General features: G+C 39.0%; 1 protein-coding gene across 1 annotated transcript in view; it reads right to left on the reverse strand.

Moving 5' to 3' along the window:
- RASEF (RAS and EF-hand domain containing) overlaps nucleotides 1-17,184 on the reverse strand; it is a 69,111-nt gene that overhangs the window by 37,595 nt on the left and 14,332 nt on the right. Inside the window, exon 2 of the mRNA XM_060014934.1 lies at nucleotides 1,493-1,639. Coding sequence (XP_059870917.1) covers nucleotides 1,493-1,639 — 147 coding nt within the window. The remainder of the gene's footprint in view (nucleotides 1-1,492; nucleotides 1,640-17,184) is intronic.

Consider the following 17,184-nt stretch of genomic DNA (forward strand, 5'->3'; position numbering starts at 1 on the left):
CTAGAGTGTAGCAAAGAACAGATAAAGATACCAAATCGCTGGGAGGCTCTCAATAAATTCTTAAAACTTTTTTGCTGCGATGACTGAGCTACAATCCCAGACAAGAAAAGAACTCCATGGCAAAGAGATGGTTAGATAAAATTTTGAAATTTTATCATATGAAAAACACAATGCTAAATGCTATAGTTAGAAGGGAAAAAAAAAGAAGAGATCTCAAAAATTATTTCTGATTGGTTCCCTAAAGTTCTAGAATGTAGATATAGTTGCCCTTTAGAAAATTCCTGTTTCTTTTATTAATACAATCAATAAATCGTATTCCTCTGGAGGCAGAGAATACTGATCTGCCAAAAAGTTAGAAATGAGAAAATTTCGCTGAGAAGATACCCAGATAGCTTTATTTAGCAGTTGTCTAGCACGGAGACACCTGTCACTTTACAATGATTGAAGCTTCAGATTAAGCCCTAAAAAATTTATTTTTTGTTCTCTCTCAGCTCTGTGTCCAATTATCTAAATTTTCACATGTGTATGTCTTGCCTACTCAACTAGATTGGAAGTGACCTGAAAGCAGCCACCATGAGATTTAGAGTCAGTGTACTTGGCCCAATGACATGGTGTTAATAAAAGTAGAAACAGGACCTCAGTAGAAGGCCTCTGTCTTCCAGTCTGATAGCTTCTGCTATACCATCCTACCTGCTTTCAACTTATTTACTCCCTCCCAACACAATTTGTTCATGCATTAATTTAATTTCTACATGAGCTTCCAAACAAGCATTGATGGGTGGAGGGAAGACCTGGAAGTAAACTTCGGAGTGACTTATCACTATTTTCTGCTCCTGTTAACTTCCTCTTCACCTTACAGCCTGCCCGAGGTTATGTTAACCAAGTTTGGACAGTCAGCTAGTTCTGGTTTGTTTACAAACACTTGATGTTTGAAATCTAGGCATTATGTATCTCCACAGCAACTTTCGGGGTTTTTTGGTCAACTCTGGGACTGGGAATAGCTAAGCCACACATCCATTTCTCCCTTTGTTATGACTATTTTTTTCCAGCCATTCCTTCTAGACATCCAGTCCCAAACATCTGGGCATCTGGGATGCCTCCCCAATGTGTTCCTTCTGCCTTTTTCACTTCTGAACAACTCTTTTTTCTTTCTTTCTTATTTTTTGGGGGAGGGGGAGTAAATCAGGTAGTCTATAATGACACACTGTTTGCCCCAGCAATTCCCAATTCCCAGTAAAGCATCTACCATGTTGGGAATGTCCACTTTAACCTTAGTCCAGGGCTCCTACCATGGATTGCTGGCTGACCCTACAAAGTACTGTCTGACTCAGCTTCCCTCATGCTGGCTTCGTTTAGAAAGCTCCAGATTCCTCAGGTTCGGGTCGACCCCCCATACCATATGATAATGCAGTTCCGTCTTTGTGCCACTTGGTCAGAGAGCCAGTTAAAGGACCCCTTCTGCCACTGAGACAGGAAAGACTACATACAATACCTCTTCACTGCAATGGCCAGGTTTTCCATTTCTGTGCTTTGAAGTTTGATCTCACGGATGAAGTTCTTTATAACATGTTCATATGGCTGAATTAGTCTTGGCTCCACGAGGTTGATGTTTTGATACAAGGTACTAACTTGCTCTTTTCTGCCAAAAGAATTAGATTAAAAATTAAATAAAACCGAGTAAAAAAAGTCAAAATTTCAGAATATTTTTTAGGAAAGAGACACATAAGAACCAAGGAAGAAAAATGTAACAATAGAATGACCAGAATGGAGGGAAGATAGCAGTCAGAGATGCTACTGCACTATTCTTCATATTATTATTATATTTTTAACAGTGGAACAGCAACTTCATTTTTTCCCCCAGCTTTACTGAGATATGACTGACAAATAAAAATTGTACATATTTAGGTTGTACAGCGTGATTTTTTAAGGTGTACAATGTGATGATTTAATATTAGAAGATGGAGGCCAGTGAGGGCAGTGGACATGCGCAGGGAAGGAGTGATAGGGAAGGATTTTTTTGTCACTGCTGGGTTTTTTTCCTTTCATAGAAAGTTAAATAGATTTACAGAAAAAAAGTTAGGTAGCAAACTAATTACTTAATAATATGTTCCACCAATCCCTATCAGACATACTTCAGACTTTATGATCATAAAAGTACATATACCTATTGTTTTATAGTCAGTTAAAAATTATTTCATATATATTATATTTATATGTGAGAATCCTCATACTTGTTATTATTAACATTTATAAAAGACAAATATTTCAGAGTCATTTCAAAAGAAAACCTGGTAAGACTGGGCAGCTGTTCCTAGGGGATAAAGGAGTGAGTCAGTGAGGCTGTTGGTGTCCTTGACTCAAGTTTGGGAGCTGATGTTGAGTGATACAGAGATAAGGCCATGTGAAGACACAGTCAGACCACCGTTGACAAACCAGGAAGAGAGGCTCTCACCTCCAACCCTGCCAATACCTTGATCTCAAACTTCCAGTCTCCAGAATTGTGAGAAAATAAATCTGTTGTTTAAGCCACCCAGTCTGATATTTGTTATCAGAAATACCTAGGCAACCATAGCAAACAGTGAAAATTTCCAAGGTCACATAGTGACTGAATGGCAGAATTGGGATTCAAAACTCAGTCTGATACTGCAGATCACACGGTCAACCATTACATTATATTGCTTCCCAGTGGTGGTAAACATCTGAACCTTGGCAGAAGAAATGGGATTCAAAATCATTACACAGAACTATGAAACACTTCAAAATGTAAGGTATATATTAACCCAAAGCTTATTTAGGCATGGCCCTGAGGTGTGTCCACGTAGCTATAAACTCTCCCAGCTTTTCTCTTAGAAATGAACTGCTCGGGGCTTCCCTGGTGGCGCAGTGGTTGAGAGTCTGCCTGCCGATGCTGGGGACACGGGTTCGTGCCCCGGTCCGGGAAGATCCCACATGCCGCGGAGCGGCTGGGCCCGTGAGCCATGGCCGCTGAGCCTTCGCGTCCGGAGCCTGTGCTCCGCAATGGGAGAGGCCACAACAGTGAGAGGCCTGTGTACCGCAAAAAAATAAAAAAAAAATAAACTGCTCGATGTGTGCAGAGGCCAATTATGATTGAAAAGAACTGCTCAACTGAAATATTATTAATAAACCTGCAGGAACAAGTCACTTTATTTGGTGATATAAGACACAGAAAGTTGCCATCATCCTTCCTGTCAGAGCTGAGTACAAATATTGGCTACAGTAGTAAGCCATATTTATTAAGGAGCAGCAAAAAAAAAAAAAAAAAAATCTCTACTCTTACATTGTCCCATGTAATTTCAATGTACAACAGGATCATTAACTTCCTTGCCTTTTGTCATTTACTGACCATCAGCAGTTTACAAAGCATAAAAACTTTCTTGTTAATAGGGACCTGCCTGTCAAGGATTGCCATTAAGATACTGTCACCAAGAGTCCTTGTTTCTTGGCTAACTGCACAGCAATATAATGTTCAGAAGTAGATGTCTCTGAAAATTCCCTGAATTTCTGAAAATTTCTAAAATAAGAGAAGAACATAATGACTGTAAATTCTCTTGAGTCCTTTGCTGGTCCTGGTATTACACAGAATTTCAGGAATAGTTTACAGTGAAGTGTACAAATAGATTAATTATAGAAAATGTCTGCCACTAGCAGGAAATAAATTACATGGGTAACTGTTGTGTCAGAGACTAGCTGGATACTCATCTATGCTGCTTCTTTTCATAGGGCACACAGGGGAGAACTGACTCCTCAGAACCCTGGGCAGGCAGGTTGGAGCCATGTGACTAATTGTGGCCAATGGAATGGGAGCAGAAATGATGTGTTTGCCACTTCCATGTTTGGCCCCTAAAATCCTTTGTAAGATCCTCAGCTCTTATGCATTCTCATTATCCCTCTCTCATATCTATTTCTCTCTCTCTCTGTTTCTCCCCTCTCCCCCCTGCCCTCCCCTTCTCTGTCTCCCTCCTCATTTCCTCATCCTCATGGCCAAAGTGAAAAACTCCAATATGGTGAAACCATGTGATGAAATATGTTTGGATCACCACACGGAGGGAAACTGCTTGGGAAGGATGCCTGACCACATCAATCTTCCCGATATGAGAGAAAGAAATGTTTGTATTTTGTAGAGCCTAAGGCTTGGAAGTTCTTTGTAAAACTCAACTTGAACTTAAAAAGTTGGCGTCATACTTTCCTAACTTGTTTTTTTAATCATCACCTTCCAGATTAAATTACTTTCTTAACTCCTTCCTTGATAGCTTCATATTAAATAAATAATAAAACTTCTATGACCAGGGTGAGTCTTTACTGCCACCATCCATTCTCTTTCAAGGGAATAAAAGCCTATTCTGAAGCATTCATATAGTGAAGCAGACATTTATTAAGCACCTTACATATGCAGTCCCAGCAGTGATCTCAGCTTTTAAATGTACTATTCACTTAATCCTGACAACAGCCTTATGAAGAAGTTATCACTAGTATCCTATTTACCACAGAGAAAACTGAGGTCAAGAGAGGTAAGTATCATTCTGGTATCAGAGCTAGGATTCCAATTCTCCAGAGGAACTAGCTCTTTATACCAAAAGTAAGTGCTAATCTGCTTTTCAGGGGTCCCAAGTGCTTGTCTCCATTTAAAAAACTTTGATGTACCAAGATTTTTTGAAAATTATTTTAGAGGATAGGTAGTATTGCTACAAGCACCATCTACATTACAAAGGGACTCCTTTAACGAATGAAAGCACAACTAAGATTAAGATGAGATAATCTGATCAATTCTTATTTACCTAAAGCTATTTGGGGAAAGCACTACTGTACACAGTGAGGCACACTCCCTTTTTCCCCTCCTTTTGTCTGCTTGGTTCATTCAGTCCTTATCTGTGAAACTAGAGAAGCATCTGGATTATGCCTAGAGACTGCAGTGCTGTCCCCTGATGCAAAAAACAAAACAAAAACAAACAATTTTCATACCTGATGCAAAAAACAAAACAAAAACAAACACTACTTTATCTTAACAAGATAATACGTGGTCCCTCTATGTAAGATTTAAATGCTGTGCCCTGTACAGGCAGCTAAACACCTATGGATTCTTCAGCTCAACAGACTGGGTGCCATTACTTGGTACCAAGACAGTCTTTTTGTTCTGCTCCCGAGATTACAGGAGTCACCAGTCTCTCCCAGTGTCCTTGCTCCTGACGTCAAACGTTAAACAAGCAGACCACACAATGCTGCACACACAGCTCTGTTTACTCCTGACCCTCACCCAGGGTGGTGCCTCTGGGTGCGGAAAAGGGTGCCCGGTAGTGACAAGACTTAAGTCCAGGGCCTCATATAAGACAACTATGCTTGGATTCACAAATACCATGCAAACCTGTTTACAGGTGTACCAGACAAATACTGGGTAAAGATTAAGGGTCAGGTCATGCACGTTAGTCAGCCAAGATGAAAAACAGTCTCTGCTTCTGTTCGGAGAGAGCCACTCAGGCTAAAAATAATCTAATTTATATCTTAAGGAAAGAGATCAAATGAAATGAGAAAGACACACCCTGGATTACCGACTGGTTTTAGATCTGAGCCTTTTTATCGTTTTGTTCAATAAATTACAAGAAAGACAGTGATAATGGCAAACTGCTGATGAAAGATTCACAATTTAAAAATTTTAAATGATCCCTGGGAAATAAGCATTGTAAATTGCAAATATTCCCACTGAAGCTGAGAGATAAATTACCTGAATTTAGGAGGAAAAAAATAGGTATAATTAAGATTGGTAAAAATTTTAAATGTCACACACTTCCACAGGATTTACATTTTACTTAGAAGAGCACATATTTATCTATGGTTATGCATTTGTAATGTAGTAAGGCCAGTATTTAGAATGCCTGGACACCTCAGGTCTCAGGACAGCTCTGGGAAATAGTCAAGTGCAGACGACAACATCATTCCAGGCTAAAGAACACGGTGACCCAGTAAGGTTGGTAGGAAAATTGGACCTTAGATTCAAAGTCTTGCTGCTTTAAGCACTGAAATAGAGAGCTAACCAATTTATTCAAATTGTAAGTTACGTAGATCTAAAACCCTAAATGGTTCTCTGTGGACAAAAGCAAGTAGTATTCAATGTCTACATCATCCTACACTAGGGATGGCTGGAAGAAAACTGACACTATGACCCTAACATCTGAGCATGGGAAATTAAATATCCAGGCAATCCAAAGGGCACTATGTTAGATCCTGGAAATAAAATGCTAAGAAACATACTGAGTACCTTCCCTCATTAGGCTCACCATGAAGATTAAGTACAAGATGCTTTGACAGCATAGAGCAGGTGAACATGACCAAGCCTTGCAGTATGATGACCTGAAAGATGAGTAGATGCCAACTAGGCAGAAGTGGGGTGGGGGTGGCCTGTTCCAGGAACCAATAACCATAGGTTGAGGGGTTTGAGGGCAGGGGAGGGGCCAGCAGCAGTTCCTGTAAATGGAAGAAGCTGGTGAGGCTGAGGAGCTTAGAGTGGGGGAGGGACCAGCAGCATCAGATTGGGGGAGAAGTTAGCAAGAGCCAGATGACTGCACAGAGCCTGAAAGCACGGTAAAGACATGGGAGAGGGGCAATTATTCTGAGAGGGTGGTAAGGCACTGAAAGGTTTAAAGGAAGAGACAACATGATCAAGTGTACATCTTAACCATTCTCAACTTCTCAAAGTTTTGGCTGCAGCAGAGAATTAAGCGAAGGATTTTGAAACAGGTTTGCAGATAGGAAGGTAAATCTAAGTCTACTGTAATTTAATCCAGAAATGTGGGACTTCAGGAGTTTTCACTAGCTTCTACTTTCCTTTATTATAGAATGTGTAAAATTATAGACAACTAAAATCTTATCATATAGACAGATCAATGAAACAGAATAGAGAGCCCAGAAATAGACCTACATAAATATAGTCATTGACAAAGGACCAAGGACAACACAATGAAGCAAAGACAGTCTTTCAACAAATGGTGCTGGTACAACTGGACATCCACATGGCAAAATAATGAACCTAGACACAGATCTTACACCCTTCATAAAAACTAACTCAAAGTGGATCACAGATATGAATGTAAAATGCAAAGTTATCATACTTCTAGAAGATAAGCCTAGGAGAAAACCTAGATGGCCTCAGATAGGGCGATGCCATATTAGATACACCAGCAAAGGCATGATCCATGAAAGACATAATTGATAACCTAGTCTTTATTAAAATTAAAAACTGCTCTGCAAAAGACAATGTCAAGAGAATGAGAGGATAAGCCATAGACCGGGAGAAAATATTTGCAAAAGACACATCTGATAAAGGACTGTCATCCAAAATATAAAAAGAACTCTTAAAACTTAACAGTAAGAAAAACAACCTGATTACAAAGTTGGTCAAAGACCTTAACTGACACCTCACCAAAGAAGATATACAGATGGCAAGTAAGCATAAAAAGGATACTCTATAAAAATTAATTTAAAAAGCAACTATACTCCAATAAAAATTAATGAAAAAATAGAGTCTACATCATATGTCATCAGGGAAATATAAATTAAAACAACAACAAACTATCACTACACACCTATTACAATGGCGAAAATCCAGATCACTGACAACACTAAATGCTACTGAGGATGTGGAGCAACAGGAACTCTCATTCATTGCTACTGGGCATGCAAAATAGTACAGCCACTTTGAAGACAGTTTGGCAAATTTTAATAAAACTAAGCATTCTTTTACCATATGATCCAGAAATTGTGTTCCTTGGTATTTGCCCAAAGGAGATGAAAACTTATGTCCACACAGATGTTTATAGCAGATTTATTCATAATTGCCAAAACTTGGAAGTGACCAAGATGTCCCTTAGTAGATGAATGGATTTTAATAAACTGTGGCACATCCAGACAATGGAATATTATTCAGCATCTAGACAATGGAGTATTTTTCAGCACTAGAAAGAAATATGCTATCAAGCCATGAAAAGGCGTGGAGGAACTTTAAATGCATATTACTAAGAAAAAGAAGCCAATCTGAAAAGACTACATACTTTATGATTCCAACTACATGACATTCTGGAAAAGGAAACACTTGGAGACAGTAAAAATATCATTGGTTGCCGGTGGTTGGAGGGGAGGGATGAACAGGCGGAGCACAGAGGAGTTTTAAGGCAGTGAAATACTTCGCATGATACTATAATGATGGCTACATATCAGTGTACGTTTGTCCAAATCCACAGAACATACAACAGCAAGAGTGAACCCTAACGTAAAGTAAGGAATTGGGGTGATAATGATGTGAAAATGTAGGTTCATCAATTTGAACAAAGGTACCACTCTGGTGGGAGCTGTTGATATGGGGAGGCCGTGCATGTATGGGAGCAGGGGGTGTATAGGAAATCTGTGTACCTTCCTCTTAATTTTGCTGTGAACTTAAAACTGCTCTAAAAAAATAAAGTCTTTTTAAAATCTGATAGTTTATTTCTCTTTGGGAATAAGGATAATGAGTATATTCCTATTCAGGTGACACCAACTGATCTTTTTAGCTGCCCTGAACAAACCATACTGTCATTTAGTCAGTTGAGGGGGAAAGGCTTAGCCTATTTCCCCCTTACAAGTTAAGAGAAAATGAATGATTTCAAAGTGTACTCTTATTACATAGTACACATACTTTCAGAATAAACCTCAACTAACTGGAAAATAAATTCCAACAGCCAAAATCCAGCTGTGCTGCTAGAACAGGGCAGCATCAGTTCTCTTTTGGAGGTTCAAGTCTTGCTCTCCAGACAGGATGTACCTCAGCCCACTAACAGCCTCACACTGGCCGCCTGTTTCTCACAACAGGTTTTGCTCTTCATTAACTCAGTTACAGAATGGTGATCTGGCTCTCCCTTCTAGAAAAAACAAACAATGGTTTATTCAACCTGGTCCCACTACCCCACAGACTGGGAAACACAACCAATCCAGTGGCCTGGGCTTTTCTCAGCTGTTTTGCTGCTGCTGAGTCAGAGGATGATCTAGTTCAGGTAACCAACCACTGCTGCCTACTCCAGGACCCCCAGCCCGAATACATCTCCTGCGGGTAAAATTCCTCCTGGATTCCCGTCACCCTGAAAAAATATTTTACTTGCCTAAGTACTTATTTGGGAAACATTTCCCAAAAGGTTTTAAAATGGAAACTTCCTGGAAGGTGAGCACGTTAACTAGATTTATGCAAAGTCTAGAAACATTTCAAATTGCAAATTGCTTCCTATTTAAAATCACTGAAATTTAGTTACTGGGAGTTTGCCAATGGAGGGAGGAAGACAGAGCCAGCAAGAGGTACTGTGCTGAAGGTTTAAGGACGGCACACTCGAAACAGCGGAGGGCTCCTGAAGCCAGGAAGGAGGAGTGCACGGGGTAAGTGTAACGGCCTGGCTAAATTCACATGCTTCCTCAGCACATCCTGGGCCTTGTGAGAAACACTTAACCTCTTGAGCTCCAGTTTCCTCAGTTATAAAGTGGGCATAGTACTTGAACCTACCATGAAATGTGAGGATTAACCCAACTGGAGCACAGACAACAGTGCAAGGAATGCTGTAGGTAATTGATAAACATTAGCCATTGTCACGCTTCCTCTCGACTCCTCTACCCCAATGAGTTAGAGAGAAGTAGGTGGTTATCTCCTGTCTGCTTCTATGTTGTGTACTGGAAAAGGGCCGAAAGGAAGAAAGCCGTGTGGTGTGGAAGCCCCTTGGACTGAAATGTTGTCTTATGGGGCCAGGGCAGCGGAAACTGAAAAGTGAGAGTTGGGTCACGCTCGAGGTCAGTCTGCAAAGCTTATATAGTCCAGGGGTCAGTAAACCTTTTCTTTAAAGCACCAGATATAAAATACTTACCATCTCTGTTGCAACTACTTAACTCTGCCATTGTAGCATGAAAGCAGCCATAGACAACAATCAACAAATGAGCTTGGTTGTGCTCCACTAAAACTATTTACACAAACAGGCAGAGGGCCAAATGGGCCTTACTTTGGGCCCTGAGCACAGGAATGGGGATGGGGCAATGCAGACCTAACCCTTCTGTACCCAGGAACACACAGGCCTTTGCTCTCACCCTGTCCCTAGGTCCATATCAAATTTTTTCATTTATGGGCATCACATTATCAATGTGCTTATATTGTAGACAGTGGGCAGGTATATGTGGGAATATGTGTCTTTCTTACCTTATAATGCACATTCACTCTCCCAATATTCCTATCAATTTACCTTGAGTCAAGTTAAATGTAGGCATTTAATCTAGTAATGTTAGTGCAACTATGTGTATTATAGTTATTTTTCACTGAAAATTTTTATTTGGGCAGGAAAGATAGGGGTTGGGGAGAAAATAAAGAGTGCCATATCAGTTTCTATGCTAAATTTTCCCTTTAGACGACATCTATCACCTTCCCAGGTTTGCCAGGAACAATTCCAATTTAAGCCTGTTGTCCTTTAGCATTTATCCAGAATTTCCCCTTTTCTGTAATCAAAAAGTTGCATTAACAGGTAGTAACTGTTATTAAACTGTGTACTAACTATACATTAAAGGTTTTCTTAAGCATTAAAGTTATTAACAGCTGCATTAAAATAAGCCAGGGTGAGTCAGTGGATGTGCGCTTTTTACCTTCAGCGTTCACCTGAAGGTGAACGTAGCGTTGATACATTTGTGCAGTGAAAAGACTTCTCACTAATGTGCTGCTAAATCAGAAGACAATCAGTGATAAACCCATCTCTCCTTTCCTGACTCTCTCTAGACACAATGTAACTAAGACTTTCTTTTCAGGAGCAGGAAACATACTCACTGATAAAACAAATTAAGCTTGGACAAGAGAAGCTGGAGACAGATAACTCCTACGGGTCTCGATGGTGATGCAGAAAGATGGAGGGGTCTGACCTGCGGGCCACCTGGAAAACCAGCCAGTTGTGCTGCTACCCGCAGATAGATGCACAGTGCTGCCGGGCAGCCATTTGGCCACATCAGTGGGAAATTAGGAAATTACAGGCACAGTGTACAGGAAATAGGTACCAAAAACACAAGTTGGAGAGTCCTGCCACAGAGCAACAGAAAGTAACTAGAATGTTTTCGCTACTGTGATTTAACCATTTTTAGTGTGGTTTAAATGTATAACCAGTTATTTTACTGGATGGTAATGCTTTTACATTTTGCAGTAAATCCTTTTAGCAGCAATGACTCCACAAGACAGACAAAGATGCATGCTTAATAAAAAGTTCAGTACCAAATTTCCTTTCCTCAAGAATGATGGTGATAACCGTGTAACTTGCTTGAAATACTTAACTGTCACAGCCAAGAGGAGCCTCAGGAGACATGACAACTAAGTATAATGTGGTGTCCTGCTGGAACGATGGAACCAAAAAAAGGATATTAGGGAAAAACTGAGGAAATCTGAATAAAGTATAGAATTTAATTACTAATAATATATCAATATCATTTCATTCATTTTAACAAATTACTACACCAATGCAAAATGTCATAAATGAGGGAAAGTGGGTGCAGGTTATATAGGAACTCTCTGTACCATCTTCACAATTTTTCTGTAAACCTGACAACATTCTTTAAAAATAGGCTTATTAAAAAAAAGTTTGTCAGCATTTATCCTCCACTAGAGTGAATTAGAGTGATATCATTAACCACGTGAACCAGAAGACACAAATCTCCTGAAGAAGCATCAGCATCTACATCTTTTATATTTATATTCTGTACCAAAATAAAACAAAGTTGAAAAGGCCTACAATTTTGAAGCATCTAAGTATGGGAAAACATTCAAAAGAGTCATAAATGGAGACAATTTATTTGACAAGTCTTGTCTTATAAAAGCTAAGAAACTTGTCAAAGTATTTGTCAAAGAAAGTACTTTGAAGGGAGGCAAAAACAGAACTTGGGACAATCAAGCGCTGAACTATTTACAAAAGTCGATATTCATACATGTCCGTACCAAAAAAAAAATTGAGAATATCCTGTTTAGTAGAATCTGCTCTAAGCTTATCACAGAATTTGCTCTTGAAGTGCTCTTCAGCCCTTGTACACAGAATAATTTTCTTAATTAAAAACATGACCCACAGAGAAAAGTCAATTGCTGATGTCAACAATTTCAAATTTAATAATCATAAAATGTAACTCCAAAGATTACAAGCAATTTTATGGAGGAAAAAAGCATAATAAGACCACATTGGAAAAAATATATATTCTTCAAAAAAGTATCAGAGATAAATGAATAAGCAACAGATTAAAATACTTAAATATTTTCCAAAACTACTCTGCTTTGCAATTTTTAAATGTTCACATATTTATTAAAAGATTTTCTTTGCACTAATGTACCTAAAAATTTTTATATATTTTAGAAATAACTTTATTTTTATTTATTAAAAAGATTTTATATAGAACTGTTTTATAGGACCACATATATAATAAAAGCAATTTTTCAGACAAAATAATATTTCAATAATATTAGATAATTTTAAGTATATTAGTTCTCATTTCATTCATAGGAAAATTCTGGTTTGGAGAACCAATTTTACAGCCACTCTACTTTCCTATCTCATTTCCTTCAAACGTCCCATCTTCTAAACACTCTTAGGTGCTCACTGTCCTCAAATATTTTGCACAGTGCCCAACACACAATACATAAATTTTCAAAAAAGGAGACAAATATGTTATCTTGGTTGATTTCAAATTATACCATTCCTTAACTTTTTTTTTCAATTTTTGAGACTGAAAAGAGTTGGGAAACAGCTTTATTTCTCCCCAGTCAAAGAATATTTTAATCTTACTCTCTGATAAAACCAAAACTTTCTGTAACTCCTATCTAGAAATCAAACTCTGCACATCAGTCAAGCCTCTCTCAAAAGTTGCCTCTTCCATGAAGCCTGCTCTGAATGATTCAACCACAAGAAATCCTTCCCATGCCACATTTCATCTGAAGCTCTATGTACTGAGTTTTTTGTGGATGTTTTATCTTCCCAGTTACCCTATCAGTCTCCACATCCCTTGCAGCACCCAGAGATCTGACCAGCAACAGATCCTGCATTATGAATGAATGAGGCCGTAGCCTAGGGAAGGCGGACACAGTGCGGGGTGGAGTGGAGAAGGTGGAGCTTTGTACTGGATCTGAGGCAGGCTAAGGACTCGGCCTCACGGAGGGTAAAGAAGACAGTGGTGAGCAGGGAGCAGATGAGCCTTGCTGGGCACAGGGTCAGGAAGGAGACAAGCTGGTATATCTGACTGCCAAGCTGAAAAGGGTCAATTCCCTTCACAACACAGTGAGAAAGGAGAGATTCTAGAAGCACACCAGGTTGCATCTCAAATCTACATGCAAGGGCATACACTCCTCTTCAACCTGCTGGCTGCCTTTTGCCTTGATTTAATTTTCCCCTTTCTCCTTTCACACTGTTTCCAACAGGGAAGCAGCCAATATTTGCTATATAACATACACTAAGAAAGCTGAAGAGAGTCAAAAATCGTCAACTGGAGAAAATGTCCCGTGGGGATTTCTAACTAATATTTCTGATACACAGAGACCCCTTCCTTTTCTTCCACTTCAGATTTGTGTATTTGTGGGTTGAGGATGCTGAAATCAGAACTCCATCCAAGCTAAATGGCTAAAACAATATGGTGAATCCTAAATATATTTCAATAATAAATTAGGATGCATTTTAAACAAAATAATGTTTAAGTTTATAGATATTATTATATATGTGAGTTCTAAAAACAAATTAAATCACATGATTTTATGAAGATCAACATGGACTTATTAAAATATTGCATTATATAGATAACCCATCACCAGCTTCTACAGAAGATGAGGATTTGCTTGTCTTTCTAAAATCTCCCAAAGACTTCTTACTATATACCACAGAAACATGAGTACCAGCAAAGAACTCATTTTCTCTCCTAAAATGAGCATATTCTGGGATATAAGTGAATTCTATCTGTTCACTCAGCAGTAAACTTTTTTTAAAATTTAACTTCTTTATTGGAGTCTAATTGCTTTACAATGTTGTGTTAGTTTCTGCTGTATAACAAAGTGAATCAGCTATACATATACATATATCCCCATATCTCCTCCCTTTTGTGTCTCCCTCCCGCCCCTCTAGGTGGTCACAAAGCATCGAGCTGATTTCCCTGTGCTATGCAGCTGCTTCCTACTAGCTATCTATTTTACATTTGGTAGTGTATGTATGCCAACGCTACTCTCTCACTTCATCCCAGCTTACCCTTCCCCCTCCCCATGTCCTCAAGTCCATTCTCTACGTCTGCGTCTTTATTCCTGTCCTGCCCCTAGGTTCATCAGAACCCTTTTTTTTTAGATTCCATATATATGTGTTAGCATACGGTATTTGTTTTTGTCTTTCTGACTTACTTCAGTCTGCAGGACAGACTCTAGGTCCATCCACCTCACTACAACTAACTCAATTTCGTTTCTTTCTATGGCTGAGTAATATTCCACTGTATACGTGTGCCACATCTTCTTTATCCATTCATCTGTTGATGGACATTTAGGTTGCTTCCATGTCCTGGCTATTGTAAACAGTGCTGCAGTGAACATTGTGGTACATGACTCTTTTTGAATTATGGTTTTCTCAGGGTATATGCTCAGTAGTGGGATTGCTGGGTCATATGGTAGCTCTATTTTTAGTTTTTTAAGTAAACTTACTTCTTGAATTCGTATTTAATATATATTGAATAACTGCTACTAACTATTGAATGACTGGCATTTAACTCTAAATTATTATTGATATCATGAAAGGATAACTGTTAGGTACATAAGCTACAGTCACATTGTCTTCAACAGTTAAATCTCGACCTTATGCTTGAGTATACATGATACTGGCAAGGAAATCTGTTGGAGATTGTACACAACCTGCTCTGGCCTTCTTAAAAGTCTTTCTGAAAGGTTATAAGAGTTAGCCCTGATAATCATGTAGTTAAATGAGAATTTCTTTTCTATGACATCTTTGAACTATCTTAAAACTATTTTTAAGTTTTAAGTTTATTTTTAACTTAAAACAAACATGTAGTGTTTGTTTAGTTACGGTACAAAAACACCACAGAAAAAATTTTAATCTACTTTTAAGAATCATTGACTTTTACCTACCTACCTTGCTACCTAACCATCAAAAACCAATAATGGTTTTCCAGTCTCTCTGTTTATGCAGAGATGGACAAAAAAAAATCAAAATAACGCAAAATTAGTTGTAGAGATTTTCTTACAAATTTTCTTGAACACACTTCCCCTCTAAAATAAAATGTTGACATCTTTAATTTTGACATTTCAACAGTTAAAACCCTTTGAGAGGTTCTTGGTCTCATTCAACGATGCCTAGGGTACATTTTCCACAAGATGGAAGTTTCCTGAGATACACTCCACTGCTCATCAACTTTGCACTTCATTGCTTCCCTAGCAACCTGCAGGGAAGTTTAATTACTTTTTCCTTTGATTTTCTGAAGAACCAAAGGGTGATTTTCTGGAATCTGATTTAAAAAAGAAGGTAGCCAAAAAAAGCTATTAAAATCTGACTTTTCCACATTATACCAGAATCAGCTGCCCTGAAAACTAGTCCACTTCTGTGCTCCCAGAGCCACAGTCCACTGGAAGAGCAACCAACCTGCAGATTTGCAAACACTATCTCCTGAAGGAATCTGACCTCAACCCCTCTGGAGAGCCAAGAAAAGAGAAACCGGTCTTTTCTCGAGTCATCATCTTAATTCGCTGGTTCATCAGATAATGAAAAAGCAATTTCAGTCAACTGTGTATTTACATTTATTTCAGTTTACATTTTTCATCTGAAACCTTTATTTTGCCCTTGTTTCCAGTTCTGCTTCCCTGGGGTATAAGCTGCCCTCTCTCACCTGGTGTGGATAACATCCCTTCTGGAGTGTACAACTGGCCTAAAAGCTACTAAACAAAATGGAAATAAAAGCTGAATGGTTGCTTTAAGTCCTATACTTGCATTAAAACATTTACAGTTTTTCTGTACTGGTACCCTGGACTGTTGTATGTTTCTATGAAACATCGAATGTGACTTTTTTATTGTGTTAATATCTCATTCAGATTGTTGTATAGGTGGTACTAAAGAAGGAGCGGTAATAGGTGATTACAATAATCGGCCTGAGTGGACAAGGAGAACCTCACAAAGCAGCAGTATCTGTTTACCTCCACGTACAGTTTTTGTAGCATTTCTTTTCAAAGAAAAGAGCATTAAAAATAATTTCAATAAGCAACTATTGGTCTGGGGCCCAAGACCCAGGTGCGAGACTTGCCAGACTCCTGTGGATTCATCTCAGCATAATAGCATGCCTACTCTTGGCTAGGTGCGTACTTCTCACATGGTATTCATGATAATATAAATCCACGTTTTGTGCTTACTTTTCTTTTTCTTGGAGTCTAATTGCTTTACAATGTTGTGTTAGTTTCTGCTGTACAATGACGTGAATCAGCTATGTGTATACCTATATCCCCTCCCTCTTGGACCTCTTCTGCATGGGATAATTTCTACAAAGACAATTAGAACTACAGTGTCTACCTTGGGGAACTTCCAAAATGGACGAAAGGGGGCAAGGAGTTAAAATATAAATAAAAATGGAAAAGGAATAAAACCGCCAAAAAAAAATTAAGTTCAAAACGACGGCAGCACTCCAGCCCTTTGAAGCTCAGGCATCTGGCCCTGAGAAGAATACAAAAGCAGACAAAGTCAGGAGAGAACGAACAGCGGCCTGTGAGCCCCCTCCTTGGCACAGGAGTAACATGCATTCAAAGGGGTTCTGAACACAGTTCTAATTCATCTGATCAGTTTGCTTTCTGCGTCTTCAGTAAACGAAGGTACCCAGGAAGGAAGGAAGAACTGACAACAGTAAACCGTCACCTGGCAGCCTGACAGCAAGAACAGAAAATGCACACAGGAACTCGAAAAGCCAAACTGAACTGCCATCCCCACAAATCCTGGGGATACGCTACACCACAGCCCAGGATGAAACTCAGCATCATAATGATGACCCTGAGTTAGCAAGGAAAGCTGAAGTTATTTTGAAAACAGTTATTAAAAGCAAGGCACTGTGTGAGTCCATATGCCTGCCAAAAGATGGACTGCCCATCACGGCACGCTATGTAACAGCCACAAAGCAGAAATGACCCAAATGGCC

Source organism: Delphinus delphis, chromosome 6, assembly GCF_949987515.2.
Source record: "Delphinus delphis chromosome 6, mDelDel1.2, whole genome shotgun sequence".
Taxonomy (NCBI): domain Eukaryota; kingdom Metazoa; phylum Chordata; class Mammalia; order Artiodactyla; family Delphinidae; genus Delphinus; species Delphinus delphis.